At 43.7% G+C, this 22,625-nt stretch overlaps 1 protein-coding gene across 1 annotated transcript in view; it reads left to right on the top strand.

The window, feature by feature from the left end:
• Positions 1 to 3,869: 3,869 nt before the first annotated feature.
• Positions 3,870 to 22,625, top strand: part of LOC308426752 (uncharacterized protein) — a gene marked incomplete at both ends in the record, with an annotated part of 33,622 nt that continues 14,866 nt past the window's right edge. Inside the window, 2 exons of the mRNA XM_080924663.1 lie at positions 3,870 to 3,934; positions 15,242 to 15,438. Coding sequence (XP_080780789.1) covers positions 3,870 to 3,934; positions 15,242 to 15,438 — 262 coding nt within the window. The remainder of the gene's footprint in view (positions 3,935 to 15,241; positions 15,439 to 22,625) is intronic.

Genomic DNA, 22,625 nt, shown 5'->3' with positions numbered 1-22,625 from the left:
ACTGAGAGAAATAATTACCACCAAAACAATGGCACAGAACAATGGCTTCTTAGGAAATCTGCCATGTTTGCTTCCCCTAAAATTGGAAGAACAATTTTGCTCATTGTTTTTGAAGAAGAGCAAGAAACATCAGAGGAAAAAGCAAGGTTGTTTTGGATAACCTACCACCATTAGGCAGAGTTCCTGGTTTCTACTCCCTGTGGACTCTCTGACCCAACTCTCTCTCCCACCCCCAATAAATAGAATAAAAAATAGTTTGTTCCCTAAGGGCCTTGGGAAAATGACCTGATTTTCTCTGATGAAACCCTACACCGAGCATTGTTGAGAGTTGTGAAGTCTTTCCTAAGCTTTAGAATTCTGGGAACCGCTTTCTGTTAAACAAAGATTACCTGTCTGGCTTTCTACCAACAAAGGGAAAGCCAGAAAGATGGCCAACCTTCCTGTGGACTCTCTCAATTACAGCCTGATGGTTCGAATCCACATACAGAAAACACTTAAGCAGACCAACTTCCGAACAAGCAATACACAGTCATTTTAGAAGAAACAAAGCAATAATGATACACAACATGCCATAATCTAGGAAATCCTATACATCTTTTTATGTACATATAAATACAGATGGTATTATAATTAATTTACACATGTTTTCTGTTTCGTCTTCCCACCTGTCCTTTCAAACTAGCAAAAAGATTTGACCCTGGAATAAGAGCTACTCTCTATTGGGCATCTGGTTTGTAGTTTTCTATGTCCCTGAGCTATTAGCTTATTTAACCATCATGGTCACTTCTTGGGGAGGAGTCACTATGAAGTTGAAGAGACCAGAGCACGAGGAAGGTGAGTGACTTACCCAGACCCACAGAGATAAACGCTGCAAACACCAGCTAGCGGCAGACCTGAGGAAGTCTTAAACACTGTTAAAACTTTCCTACTTCTGCTTGTGTTTGAAATTCATTGTTTTTGAGATTCATTCTTTCCCACCACAGAGCCTTGGGAGCTGGGAAGGGGGGCAGGTGAACACCAGGGAGAGAAGACCTGAAGCAGATAGGCAGTCCACCTAGCAAAGAATGAGTAAGCGTAGAAGCGTGGCATTCAGGAGGATTTTAACTTGCAACATTTTGATTGTTTGCTTGCTATTTAAGCCCAACTCCCTAAGGTTAATTATGTGTACAGATACTTTCTTTAATGTTTGCCTAGTACGGAAGAGAGCATCTGTGTATAGTGATGGGATTTAACAAACCAGGCTCTGAGAAATGAGTAATCTTCCACAAGGTTTATCCCCACCCCACCCCCAAATACACACAAAATCAGAATGTCTTATTTTACTTATTGAGCCTTTTGTCCAGGATCTGGATTACTGTCCAGTATCTGCATGTAACTGTTGCTATGGGGTGTAGCCAAGCCTGAGCTACACAGTTAGACAATGTCTCTAAATAAAGAAAGAATAAATAGATCTACCCAATGGCTGAAAGCAAAAATATATCACAGGACACATAATAGGTGACATAGTCAGTAGGAATATATTGTTAACCAGTCTGACTGCAAGTGCAATAAAAATTATAAGTAATAAAATGTATGTTATAGTGTCTTTATGTTACATGGAGGCTTACTTAATGAACAAACATATAAAGTAGAAGAAAACATGTCACAGGCTTTAGAAGTTCTTAATCTTTTGCCCGGAATTCATAAAGATGCTCTTGGCTTGAGGAATTTCACATCCTTCATCTCTTCCCTCAGATATTTATGAGGTTGTTGGAGCATTCTTTTCTATCTGTGTGATTTTGTTGACGAACTGGGTTACAGAGTAAAGTAAAAAATGAGGTCCAGAAATGCACTTCTAATATGTTAAATATATGGTTGTTCTAGTTGGTCTAGTTTGCTTTCTGTTGCCGTGATAAACACCATGACCAAAAGCAACTTGAGCAGGAAAGGGTTTATTACATCTTACAGGTAACAGTCTATCATCCAAACAAGAGGCAAGCCAGGGCAAAGAGCTCAAGGCAAGAGCTTGAAACAGAAACCACAGAGGAATACTGCTTACAGGATTGTTTCCTCTGGCTTTCTCAGCTACCTTAATTTATGCATCCTAGGTCCACTTGCCTAGGAATGGCACCACCCACAGTGGGATGGGCCCTTCTACACCAATCAACAATCAAGAAAATGATACCCATAGAAATGACCTTAGACAAATGTGGAGGCAACTCCTCAACTAAAATTCCCTTTTCCCAGGTGTGTCTAGGTTTGTGTCAGGTTGATTAAAAACAAACTATAATTGTTATAACAAGCAATGGTAGCAACTTGGGGTGGGGGGAGGATTAAACTAAGTAGACACTGATTTAACCAAAGCACTTCCTTGGCATTAAAATACTCAAAATTTAAGCTCCTAATAAACCTGAGGAAAGATCTAAAATGGAGTTTAGGTGGCAGGGTGCTTGCTTAGCATATTAAAATAAGCTACCCATTGAAATGCTTATTAAATAGAATAAGTAACTTCTAAAAGAATAGTGTAAAGGATTAAACACACTGAAGAAAGGTAGAATAAAGAATTATATCAAAGCACAACAACAACAACAAAAACAATAGAAACACAAAACATCAACCCCCCAAAAGAAATTAGAACAAAGAAACATAAATTATATTTTTAAATACTAATTAAAATTAAGACCCTTCAATCATAGAAGTTCAGGTTAAATGAGTTTCAGACTATAACATAATTTAGTGAGATGGGAAGCTATCGCATGGTATATCAGAAAACTAACAAATGTAAGCCAAGAAACATCAAGAGCATACTTAAAACATGGGCTTGAAACAGAGTCAGGCCGACCTTTGACTTGGTGTCTCCGTGTTTCTGTCAACTAAACAGCCATGTGTTGAGATCAAAAGGCAACAGAATTATAAAAACACAAATGTTTTCAAGCATGATGTTAATATCAAACTAAGGAAAACTGTTAAATTATCAAAAAACAACAGGCAGCTGATGGTGCTCGCATCTGTAGACCCTTCTGTCTACTCTTCTGATAATCTACATTCTTTCCAGTCCTCCAGGAAATAGTTTCAAAGACTGAGCACATTCCAGGCTATCAAGGATGTTTCAATAAAAAATTTTAAAGCCACAAACATTATAATCTCTGCTCATCATATGTAGCAAGATAGGAACTGACTTCCAGAGAGAGAGAAGAGACAGTGGAAAGAAGATGAATAAGAAAGAGGCATGGCCCTTTAAAAGAGAAAGTGTTGAGAGAAGAGGGGAGGGGACACAACTCTTGATGGTAAGAAAGGAAACCATGATGAAAATTATAAGCAAAGCACATTTGATTTGATTCATGTGGTCATCCTTGGTAGCACAGTGAAAGTTAAGTAGTGGTTTCACAACCAGAGTTGCACACATTAACTCTAATAGTTGCTATGCCGACACTGGGACCTCCCCTCCTCTTAGATGTGGGCAGAGTTCTAAGCTAAAGAAGGCAATCTTTAAAACTTCAGATGCTTCCGAACCAGAAGAGTGAAAAAGAAAGTAGAACTGTGAGTTTGGGGCACACCCATTCTTCAGTCAAGGCAAACACGGCACTCAAATGTCATGGGCTATATAACACTTGGACGGAAGGGTAAAGAGGTTGCACAGAGCTGGCATCTGTTCTCTGGTGCTGGTTCTTCGGAATCCTGGGGATGACAATGCCAACCTCCTTTCCATAGCATCACAATGTTAACATTCCAAAGGAGTCCCAAGCCTCAGAGTCAGGATCTAGGATGCCAGGGAAAGGATGGAGAGCAATCTCCACAAATCCTGGGGTTTTATATAAAGGCAACGGCTAAGAAGGAAAGAAATCGCAACCCCCCTGCCAACACTGTTGAGTCTGGACACCATCTTGAGAATGTCCCATTTCAATAATTGGAAGACCCAAATGAGCCAAAGCTTCATGCCACATGACAACATCAGGTAATCGCTCATCTCTTTTTCTTTTTCTTTTCTTTTTTTTTTTTTTTTTTTTTTTTTTTTTTTTTTTTTTTTTTTTTTTTTTGCTTTGTGTAGACAGGAGCAAGCAAAGGATGGGTACCACAGACTTTCTGAGGCAGAAGGTTTGATCAGTCAGCCAACCAGTATTTTTAACACAAAGATGACATATGGAAAGGATGCTTTTGTTTTGTGGATAGGCATTTGTCTCTTTGTGTTAATTTCCTTTCATGCCATTTCTTGAAAATGACTTAGTAAATAGATGTAGTGATTATGTTTGACAAAAGCTACCTGTGCCACCTGTTATATTGACTCCATGGCTCAAAATGAAGGTCCAAGAATGGATCAGTTTTGTGAGAGAATCCAAAAAATGAAATCAAAATTTATGCAAAGCATTCACACATTTTTCCTAAGAAGATGAAATTCATTTTAATTGTGTTTTAGACAAGATTTCTTTATGTAATTTCATGTAGCCTAAAACTCGAGATGTAGAAAAGGCAGGCCTAGAACTGACAGAGATTCTCCTGCCTCTGCCTCATAAACACTGAGATTAAAGGTATGTGTCATTACACCTGACTCATTCTTTTTTAAAGAAAGTCATTACTCTCTATCTCCGGAGCCCCCGTCTAGTCTAATGGTGGAGAAGATTGGAAATTGTCAATGGGCACTCGATTATGATGCCCCTGTTATTAACAAGTGACTAGTACATAAACTCAAAACTCATTGAGAAAAAAGGCTAAATTCAAAAAATGAAACTTTTCTTCTCAGAAGTCACTTTGCCCATTTCCTCTTTTCTAAACACAGGCAGAGGGAAAAAAAAAAAAAAAAAAAAAAAAAAAAAAAAAAAAAAAAAAAAAAACAACTAAAGGAAGTTTCTAGAGGATAGGGAAAGGAACTAGAAAGCATTGCTAAGCAGAAGAAGGAGGAAGAACACTCTGAGTAGGTGCAACCAGTCATTGACAAAAGCCTGTAAGCCCACACTCCAACACTTGAAGAAGAAAGTAGAAATGTCCTGTTGTAAAGGTCTCTGAAGCTTCTGGTGTCCTTGGCTAGAGATTCCTATTGTCCCGAAGCATCTGACTAGTGTTTGCTAGAGTTTAGCTGGTCCTGTCGTTCTTTGTGGAATAGCAATGCTGTCATCTGCTGCTGAAGACCAAGGTCCCTGTGGTCTTCACATCACTCCTTGCTTGCTCTTTGTGATCTCTTGCTTCTTTACCCTGGTCCCAAGCCTGTTGTCCCCAGCACATTGGTGACATCTAACAGAGACAGACGGACGAACTTGTCTTGGCCATGGTGGATATAATGGGGATGCTAGGGAAGATTGACTCCTCCTCACACCATCTTGGGGGTTCTTGAGTGTTTAATGTATCATCAGTCTCTGTTCCAAGTTAGCTTAAGAGTGATAGAGGGAGAAAGCTCATAGTCAGTCTTCTGTGACTGGCTGTACCCTCTCAGAGTCCCTCTCTGCTTCTCCCCCTCTTTTCTCCTGTGTCCTCCCTCCTCCCTTGCTAATATTTTTCATTTCCTCTTCCTCTCTACCAGAAATTTTCATCAGTCATTTTCTCTGCTTGCTCTATACAGTAACCTTGATCCTGTAGGATCTAGCTGGACTCCTTACACATATTTTTAAATACTCTATAGAGTTATTGAAAACCATTTCCTCTCTCCATAGCAGATTATTTCTGGAACATCTTCCTGTGGACTCAAAATATCATCTTGAGACTTGTTCTAAGTCTCTTTAAACTTTAAACTTGACTCTTTATTCACTTTCTACTTTACCATCCTCATTTTTTCAATGTCTTTGGACATTTCACCACTTTTCATTTATTCAAAATAGGACATTTCATGCCAGGTGCAATGGAACACCTCTATAATCCACTTATAATCCCAGTACGCTGGAAACTGAGGTAGATGAGATCATGGGTTCAAAGACAGGCAGAGCTATGACAAAAAGAGGAACGTGGGGAAAAAAGAGAATACTGCAAGAAACTAATTGACTAGGTAATTATTAGCAACCCAGGGCCCAAGGCCTGCTGAACTCAGGGAATGAGCAAGTAACTCAGAAGAAGGTATACAAAGAGGAAATATAACCTTCAATTAAGGTCCCAAGGACCCTAAGCCCACTTCTCGGGTTAAGTTATAAACACTAGCATTGTTACCCTTTCTTTTAGCATCTTTTGAGAACCCACTGGAGCAGCTGATTGGCCCAACTAGGCTGGATGCTAGAGACAAGTCAGTGTTCGTCTATGTATGAGCAGTGGTCCTGGGAGCCTGGCTCATGCATAGATGCTCAAGACCCAAGAATATGATGTAAGCATTTCATTTTCACGGAGTATGACAATCAATACAGAAGTCAAACAGCTGGTCAGAGGGCCGAGGATGAGTGACTGTGAAATGGTCAGTCTGTGTGAATAAGTTATCTATAGTGGGCCCCCTCCACATGTAGCTCAAGGAATGTTGCACAGGAGTAAACAGAAAGGTGGTCGGAGTCAGAGATTAGGAAGAACTTCTGAGAAGCCATGTTTTTTAGACACATCAGCCCATACATAGCAGCCATGGCTACCGGCACAAGATCTGTATAAGATCAAACCCACCAATGTCCATAGACAGGAGGGAGACTCATGAAGTCCCAGTTCTAGCTGAGAAGCTTTGACAGTTGAAGACTGCTAAGAGAGGGAGAGTCAGTTTTCTTCAGTGAACTAGTCTTTGTTGGGTTGCCATGCTTCAGTGGGTGGACCAACACCCATTATCTTAGGGTTTCTATTCCTGCAAAAACATCATGACCAAGAAGCAAGTTGGGGAGGAAAGGGTTTATTCAGTTTATACTTCCACATTGATGTTCATCACCAAAGAAAGTCAGGACTGGACCTCAAGTAGGTCAGGAAGCAGGAGCTGATGCTGAGACCAAAGAGGGATATTACTCACTGGCTTGCTTCCCCTGGCTTACTCAGCCTGCTTTCTTATAGAACCCAGGTCCACCAGCCCAGGGACGGCACCACACACAATGGGCTGGGCCCTCCCCGCTTGGTCACTAGTTAAGACCTTACAGCTGGGTCTCATGGAGGCATTTCCTCAACTGAGGATCCTTTCTTTGTGATACCTCTAGCCTTTGTCAAGTTGACACAAAACCAGCCAGTACACTCATGCTCACATGGACAGTAAGGATTGGACTCAAGAAGTCTGTGAAGAACAGTCAGGAAGTTGGGAAATGAGTGAGGTAGGACATCTGTATTGAGTTGGAGAGGGAATATGGGAGTTGATATGAACAAAACATATTGTAAGTCATCAAGGCAATCAATTTAAAAACAGGGGCACTTGGTGTAGCATTTGCATGTCACCTCTGCACACCCAGTCACCCTGATACACTGGAAATTATTGTTATGCTTTGTTGTATATGTGATGAAGGAACAGAAAGTAAGTCTACCCATGTGCAGGACCTATACATTCTTCCCTCTGAAGCCTTTCAATATACAGCAGTTTGAACCTGTGTTTGCAGAATTCTTGACTAGAGAGAAATATCTGGAGTTTAGACCATGAGTTAGAATGACCCAACAGGCCTCAGCAAATAGCAGCTCCGTGTATTTAGCCACAACTGTGAAACTTAAGAGAAGCTATGTATTTGGTATGTGCATGAGTGAACTGCATCGGTGTGTGGTGTGGTGTATACATGTGTACAACTTCATTTCTGTGTCAGCATGCAGAGAGATGCTGTATGTGTGCATGTGGAGGTCAGAAACTGTATTAATCAGGGTTCTCTAGATCACAGAACTTATGGATTGTCTATATATTAAGAGAATTTGTTGTGATGACTTAGTCTGTAGTCTAACCAACCCAACAATGGGCAACTATGCATGGGAAGTCCAAGAATCTAGTACTCAGTCCCATGAGGCTGGTTGTTTCAGATAGACTTCTATAGAAGTGGGTTCCAACAGATGTGCTGGCAAGTAAGTGCAAGCAGGTGAAGAAGAGTCTTCCTTCTTCCAACGTCCTTGTGTAATTCTCCATCAGAAGGTGTGGTTCAGATTAAAGGTGTGTATCACCACACCTGAATCTAGGACTTGCTTTGTCCCAGACTGATCTTGAACTCAGAGATCTCCTTGCTTTAGTCTCCTGGGATTAAAGCTGTGTACTACCTTGCCTGGGCCTAAGCTTTTCATGGGCACTATGCCTCAAGATATCCACACCAAGATCTAGGTCAAAAACTTGTGTCTTTCAGCCTCAAGATCTTGGATCACAGGTGAGCCCTCCAATTCTGAATTGTAGTTCATTTCAGATATAATCAAGTTGCCAACCAGGAATAGCCATTACAGAAGTCAGTGTCAGAAGATATTCTTGTATCTTACTTTTCCACCTTATTTAATAAGACAGAGTTTCTCATTGAACACTGAAAGGTGGGTTGACCAGTGAGCTTTGGGGATCATTTGTCTCCATCTGTAGGATTACGGGGATGACCCAAATTCAGACCCTCATGCCTCATGGCAACTGTACCATCTCAACAGCCCCACTAAGCATCCTTAATTCCCCACTGTCTTATCCCCACTGAGCCATTAAGAAATCTTTCAGAAACTACTTCCAAACTTGTCAGCAGTACCTCCCTCTGTGTTGCCTAAGACTATTCAGCCCAGCCACAGTGAGTCACCTCCTCCAAGAGGATATATCCTTCTCCCACTTCTCCACAAACTCATGGTAAATCTGTTAATAGGTTCGCTTTGATGCCCATCACTTAGTAAGCTTTCCTGGTGGTAAGAGTGGTTAGTCTCTGTCCCTCCTGGCAAATCTGTTCAAGTTGGTTACTTTATCTTCATAAGATCCTTCTGATGGAAAACAACATTACCATCCCCAGGTGACAGAAAGGCCATCTAAGGCTAAAATTAAAAAAAAAAAAAAAAGAAAAGCTCAGAAACCAAGGAAATGACAAAGGAATAAGATTATGGGCTAGTGAAGTGTCTAAGACTGAAACCAAATTGTCGAGCCAGGCATGGAGCTGGGGAGGGAGGAGAAAGGTGGGGAAAAGATGGCTGAGCATAGCCTGAAACTTGCCAAGTAGGGTAAGGTAGGGTGCCTGACCAGTGAACTTCAGGGACCCCCTGAGATGGGTGTTTGGCTCTGTCCTGGTTCTAACAGTCTACACTGTATGGGAAAGGGTCCATTGGGCCATTGAAGTTTTTATTTGTATGTGTGTGCATGCTGATTGCATCCACATGTGTTTATGTTCCTTTGGGAGCCATAGCACAACCCCTAGCATCATTTTTCAGGTACCAACCATTTTGATTTATAAAACACTAGCCCGGAACTCTCGGAGTAGGGTAGGGTGGGTGACCAGTGAACTTCAAGAGTCAACCCCAAGTTCTCTCAGGCTTGCAAAGCAAGCACTTTGCCAACTAAGTCATTTCTCTCCCCCATCCCCATGGTAGCTGCTCTCCAAGGAGCCCATGATGAGCCTCAAACTCAGGATACTCCTGCCTCACCCTCCTGACTCTCCTGGGTGCTGGTATTGCAAGCATGCTTCCATTCATGCCTGTGATCTACCCAACTCTCCATGCCCATCCACCCTTAATTGTTTAACTTTGATTTTTTTAAATTGAATTCAAAAGCTGAATGAATGCAAGGTGCCAGGAGTTTCCAGTTTCCAGCCATCGCTGACCATGGTAGAGAGACTTCCCCACCACTTCAACACTCCCCCACACTTGTGACGTTGGGACTACCAATAGCCTTTCCAGGGTTCCAAACTCAGAATGTATTTCCCATCAAACTGGCAGCCATGTCTACAAGCTCAATTATTATAATTTGATGGACAGAATAGGCTTGGTGCTTCCCAGCATGAATTAAGAAGTGTGCTAAGCGCTTTACATGAGTTATAGCAATTACCCTTCCCGAGGTCTCTGCAATTTACATATCTATAATTATCCACACTTCGTTGATGACAACACAGGGTTCAAAGACATGAAGTCACAAGCCTAAAGTTACCAAGCAAAGAACAGGGGAGCTAAGCACTGGACACAGGCTTCTCTCTCACTTTAAAGCTTAAGTGCATTATACCCATCACAGAGAGCTGAGTCCTACACCGTACCAAGGTATTAGATGTGTAAACCAGAAACCTCTGCAACAATCCATTCTTCCAGGTCAGGTGCCTTACCCTCTGTGCGCCTCAAAATTATGCATTCTGCTCCGTTGACTGCTAACCAACCATCCAAATATTATGCTTCCTAAAAGTGAACCCCCCCCCCCCCGTCAGTAGAGCAAACAGAAGCAGAGATAAGCAAAGCCGAGCACAGGACAGTGTGTCCTCGGAAGTGGGCAGGCTGGAAGAAGAGCAAACAGGCCGGGGAAATTTAATAGGAAGGCAGCTCTGCTGAATTATGCCACAGATGGCTTTGGGGCTTTCACCTTTTTGTGGAATACTTGGTTTATAACGGAAAATTTCACTTTAAAGAGTAGGTTATTTTAAAACCCTGAGCTACGTGTCCTGAAACACCGAGAGCAAGGCTTAAGTAAGTGAATTGTGCCATGTATGAGTATCAAGCACCCTCTGCCTTTTATTTATTACTTATTATTTGGTGGAGACAGACAGACAGACAGACAGACAGACAGACAGACAGACAGACAGAACGTTCTCTCCTCCCATCCTGTGGCTCCCAGGGATCAAGTTCAGGGCCTCAGACTTTGCAGCAAGCCCCTTTACACACTGAGCCATCTTGCTGGCTCATTTTCTTCTCTCCTGAATCACCCTTGTTCTCTCCAGACGCTCTGGCCATGCCTTTCAGCACAGCTGTCCCTCTCCCTGTACCTGCATGCCCTCGAGTCCACTTAGTTCAAAAGCAATAACAGGATCTGACCAGGCGAGCCGCGAGAAAGAGAAACCTGCGATTGCACACTTCCACCGGTTACAGCATTTGCTAAATGTATCGTCGATCTTTGATTCGCCTCCGACCCAGACTGGGTGTCTCAAGCTCTGTGACCTGTTCTTCGAATATTTCTAGCACGGTTTTGAGAGTTGCAGCGATGAATGACAAGACTTGACATTCGAATGGTGTGTTGCCATAAAGGTTTCGCTTCTTCATAGCATGAGCAACAGGTTTCCCCAACTTCCGAGTTCCTGTGTCTTCCTATGAAAACCCTTTCTCCATTGGCAACGTCAACAGCCCTCACTACTCGTTCCAAGCACTAGCAATGGGGCTGGGGAGGTGGCTCGGTGGGTCAAATGCTTGCCTTGGGAACATGAAAACCTGAGTTTGGTCCCCAGAGCAGGGCCCCTCTCCACCCACCACGCACCTCCAGTACTGAGAGTAGCTGCATTTGCCTGCAATCCCAACATTGGGGAGTTCAAAATGGGAGGATCCCTAGAACTCAGTAGTCAGTCTAGTTTAACTGGCAAATACCCAGCCAATGAGAGACCGTGTCTCAAAGGAAGTGGGTGGAGTTCCTGAGGATGGCATAGGCTTCTGGCTTCCGTATGTACGTGCATACATAGAGAGCTGTGCACCAGAACATGCACAGGAATCTATACATATGTAAAGAAATCCACTCGCCTCATTCAATCCCCTCAATCCAATGCACCAGTGAGTCACATCAGCCCTGCCTCCGGAACCTTCATCCATCCTCCCTTCTCTGCCTCCTGTGACACCGGTCCTGTGCGCTCTATCACACACACACACACACACACACACACGCGCGCGCGCACGCACACGCACACGCACACACACACCGACTCCTCCTTCCCTCCCGTCGCATCCTTTTCCTCTTCAATCTGTTCCTCAAAGGTCAGCCAGATTAACTTTCATAACATGCAAATTCCACCATGGCGTTTTCCCTTGGTTTTCATCGCTGTCAGACTAAGATCTAACATCATTGTTATTACCCGTGAGGTCTTGTGCCCTGCTCGGGCTTTTCTTTAGCTTCATCACATGCCGCTTCCTCGTCTCAGCCACTCTGACCACAGTGGCTTCTCTCTGTTCCTCAGAGACTCTTCAGCTCTGCTTCAAAGACTTCGTTTCTCCTGTGCACACTTTGTGAAGCTCGGTTTCCATCTGGGTGGCTGCCACAAGCCCCAGGGTTTCTGCTCTAAATTCTGTTGCCAAAGGACCTTTTGCAACCGTCTAGTTTCTGCTACTCCCTCAGCTTCTCCTGTATTTCTTTCTGGCACCTTCCATAGGCGACAGTCACCTTCCTGATTTCTTTACTGACTTGATCCCGCTGTATCTCTAACGGCCAGCATAGATCCTGGGACCCAGGGTTGGGACGGGGACGGGGGAGGGGGAGGGGGAGGGGGGAGTATCAGCAGAACAGATACCAAAAATAAATAAATAAAATAAATGTTGCTGCAAAAAAAGCCAATGGACAACATGGTCCCCCTTCAATAGAGCATATATTGGGGGCAGGAGCGGAAGAAATACCACTACTTTGCATGTGTAATGTACAAGCAAGCAGCCACATCAACTTATTAAATAGTTATTGTGATCGCCGAAGATATTTTCTGATTATACTGAGGGGATGGTAATAAGCATGTTTAATTTCAGAGAGAGGAAATCTGACCACATCCTGCTAGTTACTGGATTCTGGAGCCTTTTAAAGATTATTATTTTTCATCGATACCTTTATGAGTATAATTTTTAGGTGTCAGCAGCTGTCCTCTGGAAGAGCATCCCAGCTCCCCAGCAGCCCCTGAATGACTCCATTCCTCTTGACAAGGTCTAGCTTAATTGAATCCTGTGGGTTCAGACATATTTTGCACATTTGCCAAATAAGGTAAATTGCCAAAGCCTCACCGAAGATTTGTACACAAGAACGGCAAGCTGTGAAAGGTGTGAGGAGCATTTTCAGAGATGGCCGCTGGAGAAATACATAAGTGCTTATTTATTGAGTATAGATTTCCTTCATGTGCCAAACTATGCCTCAGGCTTGTCAATTCAAGTGTCACGGCTTGCTAGAAACATTGAGGAATCCAGGGGGTGGACACAGAGCAGATGCTTTCCTAAGCTCAACAATTTTGTTTTCCTTTGGGAAAAATGTCTAGCTTCCTGCCACTGCATATGCAAAAATTGCTTAAGTTGGGTCTTTGGAGAGAAACAAGAGACACATCAGAAGGGAATGTAGGCTTTGGAAACCACAATGCCAGAAACCAAGGTCAAACCCATAAAAAACAAATGGTACAGCTTCTTACGTCTGGATGCTGGAGGAAACTGTCTTGTTGTCTGTCCAGTATCAGTGTGGACAGGTTAGAGACAGATGAGGAGAGGAGAGGCCAACCAGGAATCTGTTATGTGTTCAGAATTAGTTTCTTTGGTTTGGGCAGAAAGCAAATAATTAAAACCAGTAGATAACATTATCACTTAGTATTCCTACAGATGGACTAACCTCATAATACCAAAGAAAAGTTCTGAGCCTTGGCCCAATTATGGAACACCCTGACTCAATCTTAAAAATTTATTTACTAATTTTAGGCTAGACTGACCCACCCCAGAACATCCTTAACCAATCCCAAGACAGCCTGGTTCAATCTCAGGACACCTTTAGCCAGAGCTAAAGTACTCTGACTCAATCCCAAGGCACCCTTAATCAATCCCAGATGAAACCTTCTCAGATAGAACTTCATTTCTTTAATTTTCTGGTCATGACTGTGGATTTGGGACGGATCAAAAAAAGAAAGAACACACACACACACAATGTAAGCCAGGCCTGGTGGTACAGGCCTGTAATCTCAGCTACTTGGGAGACTGAAGAAAGATAATTCCAAGTTCAGTTGCCTTGGTAAGTTAGCAATACCCTGTATCAAAATGAAAATAAGAATAGGAAAATTAAAAAAGACTGGTTGAGGTTGGGAATGTGGCTCCTTTAATAGAATGCTTGCCAAATGCACACACACACACACACAAGCACATGCACACACACACAAATACACAAAACCCTGGGTTCAGTTCCTAGCACCACATACACAAATATGATGGCACATATATGTAATCCTAGCACTGGAGAAACAAGGTCAGGAAGATTGGAAGTTCAAGGCTATTTTCAGCTACATAGTGAAGATAAGGTCAGCTGAAGCTACATGAGATCCTATGTCGAAATGGGGTGGAGGGGAGGCGGAGGCTAGAAAGGGAGGAAGGATCGCTCAGTGGTGGAGAACTTGCCTAGTATACTCCAAATCCTAAATGTAGTAATAATGTAGATCTTTCTGTCCCTGTCTCTGTCTCTCTCCATCTCTCCCTCCTCCATCTCTCCCTCATCCCTCCCTCCCCCTCTCCCTCTCTCTCTCTTCCCCTCCCTCCCTCCTCCATCCCCCCACAGGTACACCTCAACTCTCCTCCCCTCTAGTTAAACGTTTCAAATCACTTATTGCTTGTTTCTCTTTAACCTCCCACCCAATGTGCTTCCATCTGCCCATGAAATAGAGACTGCCCACCTCATGCCCAGCACAGCACTGCATGAGAGAGAACTACCTGTGGGCATAATCCAGGGCGTCATGGAACCTCTAATCTCATAACTGAGTAGACAGATGACCTGCCTAAACATTGAAGTACGGCTGGTTGTTGTGAGAATTTACTCCCAAGTGATAACCAGGAGAAAGGTGGGGCTGCACCTGGAGGTGGGAATCAGAGGGTACAAAGGAAGTGACCCTAGATGCTTCCAGGAGAATGACAGGAGGAGAATGGGCAGAAGGAAGGAAACTGCTGTATTCTGGACAGAGAGAGAGACCTGGGCCAAGTCACCAAGGCGCTGGAGCCCGAAACATTATTGGGGAGGGAGTAATAGAGAAGGTGAAGATATGGGCTGGCTGGCGGATGTTTGAGAAGGTTGTAGAGCCTTTAGATGGAACCTCATTGGAGGAAGTACGTCATTGGGGTAGGGCTGGAGGTTACAAAGCCCTGCCCAGCTTCCTGTTAACCTTTTGCTTCCTGAGGACTGGTGCAGTGTGACCTGTCAGCCTCCGATTCCTGCTATCATGGCTTCCCCACCCCAGTGGACTGTTTCCTTTCAAACTGCAAGCCAGAATAAATCATTCCTTTCTAAGACTGCTTCTTGTCAGGTAGTTGATCATAGCTGTAAGAAACGTAACTCAAAAGCTGTAACGACCAACATTACCTCTCAGGATTACCTTCTCCTAGCAATGTCTTCGTCAAGAATCAGCCGACATCATCAATTTCTTTTCTGTCCATAATGAACAACTTTTTGTGAAGTCAGAGGTCTCAGTTCAGTCTCTTCCTCACTTGGCCACACACCAGCTGGGTCGTTTATAGGTCACTGGGTCATTTTGAACCCACCTCATGGTGGGCTTGTGTTTTTCTCCATGCTTAGGGTTTCTCATGAGAGGAAAAGAGAGAACATAAAGCGTGAGGAACTTCCAGAGGGCCACCACTCATCCCATGGTCAGACGCTACAGGACAAGGAGGGCATCTGGAGTCCTGGGAGCAGAACGAAAGAGGCAGAAGAAGACAGGGCTGCAGAGGAAAGGCCTTTCCTCAGCAAAGCAGAAGTAGGAAAAGATACGCAAGGTAAGAGAGCCCAGCCCTGGTGCACTTGTGGGAATAAAGGGGTTTACAAAACAGGGCTCTGCAGCTAGGAGCCATGCCCAGGACAGAGCAAAGAGAGTGTCATCAGACTAATCATAAACAATATGTAGTGTATTCTATAATATATATACTATAGTATATACTATATATATGTGTATATATATATATATATATATATATATATATATATATATATATATATACAGAGAGAGAGAGAGAGAGAGAGAGAGAGAGGGAGAGAGAGAATATAGACTGCTCTAATAACAAATCTGCAGATCGACTACCATCCACAACAAAACTTTGGGCTCAAAAATTCTATTTTCCATATCACCTACTTTTATTTCATTGTTAACACAAAATTCCTGACAAGAACAACATGGGAAAGGAGAGATTTGTTTTCATATATTTTCATTTAAGAAGTATTATTAATTCTTTTTGAATTTCATGTTTCCACCATATTTGTCCTTACTCCTCCTCATAACTCTTCCCAGATCTACCTGCCCCAGACTTTAATCTTCTTTTTAAAATATAACACATCGAGTCCAGTTTGTTTGATCTATAGACTCTTATCTGTGTGGTCAATGGCTGGAGCATGATCAACCTACCAGCAGTCACACCCTTAAAGGGACCATGGCTTCAAACAGCCATGAATTGACAATAGCTAGAGATGGGCTTTTTATACCCACTCTTCCCCATTCCACACAGAGATTTTTTTTTTCTGTTTGGGGTGTGCACAGATCTTGGACATGCTGTCGCAAATGCTATGAGTTCAGGTGTGAAATGTTCTTGTTGTGTCTGGAAAACACTATTTCAACCTATTCATCCGAAGCCTGTATCGCTCTTACAACCTTCCTGTTCCCTCTTTCATGGTGACCCTTGAGCCTTGGGAGGAGAAACATAATACTGATGTCCAATTTAGGGATGAGTACCCCAATTGTTCTTATCCTGTGAACTGTGGCTAGTTATGAGTCTCTAAGTAACCACCATCTTCTACCAAAAAAAAAAAAAAAAAAAAAAAAGAAAGAAAGAAAGAAAAGAAAAGAAAAGAAACTTCTTTAATGAGGGTTTATAGATGGCATTAGGAATTGGTTTAATATTATGTCCATGTAGTAGAATGATAGCATTGTGTTCTCTATCAGGGCCTATTACCTGTCTAGACACAGATTCTTGGCCTGATAGTGGCACCCCGGTATGAATTTCGTCTTATAGAATGGGACTTAAATCCACTCGGAAAGTGGCTGGTTCTGCCCACGATGTTCATACCATTATTACACCAGTGGGCATGTCTTGCCAGGTCAGTTATAGGTCACAGGGCTCGCAGTCAGGTAAGACTATTGGTTACATGTCTCTTCAGTACTGTTTATAGCACCTTTCAGTACTTTAATAGCTAGCCAATAGGGATGTAACCTTATCTCTTGACTATATCGTTAACAATGCCAGGCTTTGGTGGAGCAGGTCTTTACCTTCATGACATTAGAACAATATTGTATCAGTGAGCATGTCTCAATAGGCTGGTTGTTAATATAGTTCCCAGAGTTCATAGCTGGTCAAGATTGTACTTACCTCAAACAAATCCTCAAGAGAGAAGATCTGACTGAAGTGGACAGAGCTTGAACTTTGGGGACACTTGGCTTTGTTTAGAGGCCCACTACTCTTTGTCCCTGTGTTTTTTTGCATGTGTAGAGTTGGGTTCCTCTGTGCTGAATGAATGGAGCCTCCAAATCCAGTAAGGTTCATACCTGAATCCCAGAAACACTTCCAGAAAGAGAATAGCTACTAGCCAATGAGAGTTCTCTTCACATGTGAAGAACAGACCTTGCCTAGTGCCAACAGAAGGTGCCTTCGGAGCCAGGGTACTGATACTGTAGCAGATGATACTGAGTCATGTCACAGGCCCTCCTCCTTGGTACTCTTGCAAAGGAGTGTTTTAGCCCTATCTTTATTTACTTGTGAGACAATGGTTTATATTTATTTGTTTATTCACTTACATATCTATAGGCACAGTCTCGTGCATCATGGGCTAGCCTTTTACTCACTATGTAAGAGAGGATGTCCTCGAACTCCAGATCCTCCTGCTTCCACCTCTGTAGCAACAGTCAGGTACCACCGGATCAAGTTTATGTTGGAGAACCCTGAGATTTTCTGCATCATAGGCAAGCACTCTAGCCACTGAACTACCAAGTGAGCTACAACCTAGTTCTTCTGGCAGATTCTCCCTTGTTCCCCTTTTTTGTTCCTTGCTCTCAGCCTCACCTGTGATCTACACACAGAATTATTTTAGCACCAAAGGCAAGGAAGGACCTTCCATCCCGGAGGTACCCACACTGCCTGAACCTTGGGAGAGGCGAGCGTCTTTGTATGTTCTTGTCTTTCTCTAGCTAAAGGAATCAAACTCTTTGCTAATGCTAAGTGGACTTCAAGGACAGAGGGGACAAACCAGGAGATGATTTTGAGGTAGATAGCTCTCTATGACCTCACTTACATTCTGAAAGACAAAGGGCCTCCTGGTCATGAACTTGGAGCCATTGGTGCTAAGGAGATTGACAAAATGCATTTGCCAAATTCTCCCAGTGACCTCCTCCGGGGACCAAGCCACACAAGGACCAGAATGGGTTTCGCTCTATTCAGACACCACATGCTTTATGCAAATGTACAGTTTTGGTCCCCAGAAAAACCCTTGCTGCAGTGGCATTCCAGTCCTTGAGAGCTGGGATCACAGGACCTTGACGAGGAAGAGCTTAGCAAATGGGTTGCCCACAAAGTCTGCCTGCCTTCCTAGTCCTCAAGCAGAACTGTGGAGGACGCAGAAAAGATGACCTGCTGCAAAGTTGAAAGGAAGAGGAAGAGGAATGGAGATCCTTTATCTTGGGATAAAAGCTTCGGCTTTAAAGTCAAGGAAGGGAGAACACATCAGTGCTTTGAAGGAGATGCTTGAAACAAGGGCTGGACCCATCTTCTGTCGGTCACCTTCTAAGGGTCTCCCAGGAGCCCTCAGCTTTCCTTCTGCCCCATATATCCATATTGCCTTACTCCCGGCTTCCCTGGCGTATCTTTCTCTCCAATTCTGTTTAGGGATCAAGGTTCCCCCTAGGTTTCTTACCTCTACTCTATGCCTCATTTATGCAGCCAACTGAGTGACAGGAGCTTCAGACAGAGCTGCAGATGGAAACCGCATTCTGTCTTTTTCACTCAGCAAATATTTGCTGAGCACCCACCGTGCACCAGGTGCTGCTCCAAGGGCTGAAAACATTCTGGAGAATGGAACCAATTTAAAAAAAAATGGTCAAAGGCATGGAGATAATGTATTACTCAGACCCCAAGCCTTCCTATCTTTGCAGAGAAGAGTTCTGTTGGGGGGCGGGGGTGCTGAGCTTCTGTCTCATCCAAAGGTGGTCCCATCTGGGCCACGTAAATTTTCTCAGGCAGTTAGCACTCAAGTTCTGAGCAAGGAGATTTTGGGGACCATTTATCCTTGAGCCTGAGTTCAGAACCCACTCACCACACTTTTTCAAGTCTCTGTGTTTCTTATTTACCTCCCACATCCAAGTGACTCGATTCTTCTTTTATCTCGGGGTGTCCTCCCACTTCTGACCCTGAATGTTCAGGAAATGACAAAGCAAGTTTCCAACAGAGACTTTTTTTTTTTTTTTTTTTTTTTTTTTTTGCCAGACCCAGGCAGGTTTCCACGTCTGTCAACTCATTCTCCCTTCATCTCCCAAGCCTGACGGACTGTGAAGAAAAGGGCCGGAGCTGGGCGGCCTTGCTGGTTTTAGAGCTAATGAGCTGCAGAAACAAGATGGCTTCCATTGAGTGGCACAAGGCACCTTGTTGTTGAAATGTTGGCATTTCAGATGGAATTTGTAGTGTGCTCTCGGGCATGTGTGTGCGTGTGTGTGTGTGTGTGTGTGTGTATGTGTATGAGGGAGAGAGAGAGAGAGACAGAGACAGACACAGAGACAGAGACAGAGAGGAAGGGAGGGAGAGACAGACAGAGAGAGAGAGAGAGACAGGCAGACAGACAGACAGACAGACAGACAGAGAGACAGAGTCAGAGTCAGGCCTGTTTGAAAAAAAAAACGGGTTTACTTGGAAATGTGTGGTTTCCACAGTAATTTTGGGAATCTATGTGCAGACAAATGGCAGAGATGACAAGACCGGAGGGCTCTCAGTCCTCCCTCATCCTAAGGCTATGTATTGGATGTGACTGAAACCACAAACCTTGCTTAGAATCTGTTTCTGCTTGAGGGTATCAAGGAAAGCTTTGGAGACTGCAGATCAAAAAGGCCTGCTCCAATTTATCCGGTCTCCGAGAAAGCTCGTCTTTCAGGCCAGTGTTGCATAACCACGCGTCCTGGTGGGGCATGCCCACTGAGGCTGGGTTGTTTAGCAGAGCATGGCTGTTTTTCTGGGACAGAGCAGATCTCTGAAAAAAAGAAGGACAGTGGATAGACCTGTAACTTTAAAATTTTTAATATCCTAGTTTTAATGATAGTTGTTACACGTTAACCTCCCTTGTAGCCCACCACACACCAGGGGTAGTGGAAAAGAGAAAATATGAGAGGATTGGAGCTGCTTAGAAAGGTTCTTGGGAGCAACTCCCGTCTGTGTTGTCTGGAAATCAGTTCAGTTCACAGGTCAGCAGGCAGCGGCTGTTTGAGCCACTCGCAAACACTTCACGGATACACCAGCCGTCTAGTTCGGTAGAGTCGGGTTAGCAATAGCATTGACACGACCTAGCAGAGACAGCCAGGCCTCAGCCTCGGCTCGAGTCAGCAAGAGGGACCAGAAGGGACACCAGGAGAAGTGCCCGGCTGCGCCTCTCTTAGGGAAGGGAAGATCAGTGAAGACACAAGACCCACAAGCGTTGCGTAGCGAGCTGCACCGGCAAGCCAGACTCTGTCTCCGTCACTCTGTGGAGTCCAATTTATACCTTCCAAACATCATGTGTCCTCAGCATGTGCATTCAAAGCAGCCGAGTCACAGGAAGTACAAAGAAACTGCAGTACGCCATCAGAAGTCTTTTTGTTTTGTCCTTATTTTTGTTTTTTTGTTTGTTTGGTTTTTGGTGCGTTTCTCTCTATGGAGTCCCAACAAATGCAGCTCAACTGGCCAGACTCTTGACCATCTCCCACTAACGAATCACATTTGCTTCACTGCCTGCTGCAGCCAACACTGGAGCTGGATTCAGAGACCCTGCTCTGACTGGAATGGGAGAGAACTGCCCATCTCCTGGTTCCAGCTCCCCTGTCCAACTCCTAGGATGTCATTTTGCTGACAGATAGGCTTGTCACTTCCCAAAGTCTTTGTAATTTTTAGATGTATCAGTGTTCGGTGACAGAATGCAGTGCATTCTTGGGACTGCTATGCCTCTGACAAGGCTGTTTGGTGACTTGTTACTCTTAAATTCCATTCGGGTCATACTTATGCCCCACCCCCACACTGAATCGATACTTCCCAGGCATCACCAAGAGAGGTGTCTGGCTCTACATCTGCATCTCTTGTCTACATCCATTACAGCTCTAGAGAGGGATCATTCCACCATCATAATGTCTGAATCATAATTTTCTTGTTGTCGTCTTAAGAACTCTTTAAAGATAACATGTCACAAACAGAAAGAAGGAACATATAAAGTGATCAGGCTCCTCCTTGAACACTTTTAGAGTCAACTTATAATGGTTTTTAACTACAAAAATACCTTCCCCTTTGCCCTTTAGTGCCATAGTCATTAACATGTTCGGGTCATCTAGGACATGCACCATATGGCATTAGAATCTTAGGCATCTAAGAATTCTGTCACACCCTATAAAGTAATCACACTCAACAAGATATCCAGAATAGTGTATACAGGCTGGTAGGTGTCACCCTGTTTCCATCAGAGACCTAAGCTTCCCACAGCTTCCGCCTCTTCCTCCTCCTTAGTCTCACATCCACAAGATGGCTATTCACCTCCGAGGTATAGCACATACACATCACAGGCAGAAAAGGTACAGATGGACCCTGAAAAATGAAACGGGCTCATTCCAGCTATGTACTAGAAAATGATAGCTTCCCACGACCCTCTTCCTCATGCCAGACTATCCTTTCTTTCTGGACAGAACTATGACTCATCCCAGCCACAAAGCGATGGAATGTCTCTACATGTAAAGCACTCACTCCATGACTTAAGATCAAGGATGATGGGAAACTGATGGTGAGGGTCAGGGCTGACCAAGTATCATTACCCCTGATTCGTGTTAACAAAAACATCCCATTAGGAAAGTCTAGAGACTTTTCTAAGTTCACAGCACAGGCAGCTGCAGAGAACAGCACCTCTCAGCCCCCAATGACCCATAGTCTCCCTTTGTGTGGACACTGACGGCCTTGCAAGAGGCACCATTTAGAATCGACAGTTAAAATCCACCTACTCACAAACACTGCCTTTTATATCCTGGAACAGCCAACATCCCACAAACAGAGCCTAGCTGGTAACCAAACCCTGAGTCTGCTACTGTGTGTGTGTGTGTGTGTGTGTGTGTGTGTGTGTGTGTATGTGTGTGTATGTGTGTGTATGTGTGTGTATGTGTGTATGTGTGTGTATGTGTGTGTGTGTGTATGTGTATGTGTGTGTGTGTATGTGTGTGTTTGTGTGTGTGTGTATGTGTGTGTATGTGTGTGTATGTGTGTGTGTATGTGTGTGTATGTGTGTATGTGTGTGTGTATGTGTGTGTATGTGTGTATGTGTGTGTGTGTGTGTGTGTGTGTGTGTGTGTGTTATGTATGAACTCTGCATTATACTAGCAGCTCTTTCTTCTGATTTTCACAAACCAGCAGAGATTGGAATCAGCCTCAGTTTGTCCCAGTTTATTATTTCCAGAAAATAAGAGGGTTGGTGCCCGTGAGCCTTTTGCAGCAAATGGATGGAGGAATGGTGGTTAATGAGGCTTGACTCCCAGCCCCATCAGCTTCCAGTGTGTGTCCCTGGCCAAGTCCCTTAACGTCTCCCTGTTATTAACTCTCCACCACTGTATCAAAGTCCTCTTGCCACAGAGCAAATGACCACACATCTGGAGGATTAAAAACAACATCTGCTAGTTATGTCTGTTTTTATGGGTCAGGAAACTGGACAGAGCTTAGCTGACTCCTATCCTTGGCATCCTCTTGTGGCTCTGGGTTCTTGGCAAGATCCATTT

This window comes from Micromys minutus, assembly GCF_963924665.1.
Source record: "Micromys minutus genome assembly, chromosome: 10".
Classification (NCBI taxonomy): domain Eukaryota; kingdom Metazoa; phylum Chordata; class Mammalia; order Rodentia; family Muridae; genus Micromys; species Micromys minutus.
Note: the sequence above shows the minus strand (reverse complement) of the source record. Positions and strands in the feature narration are given on the sequence as shown.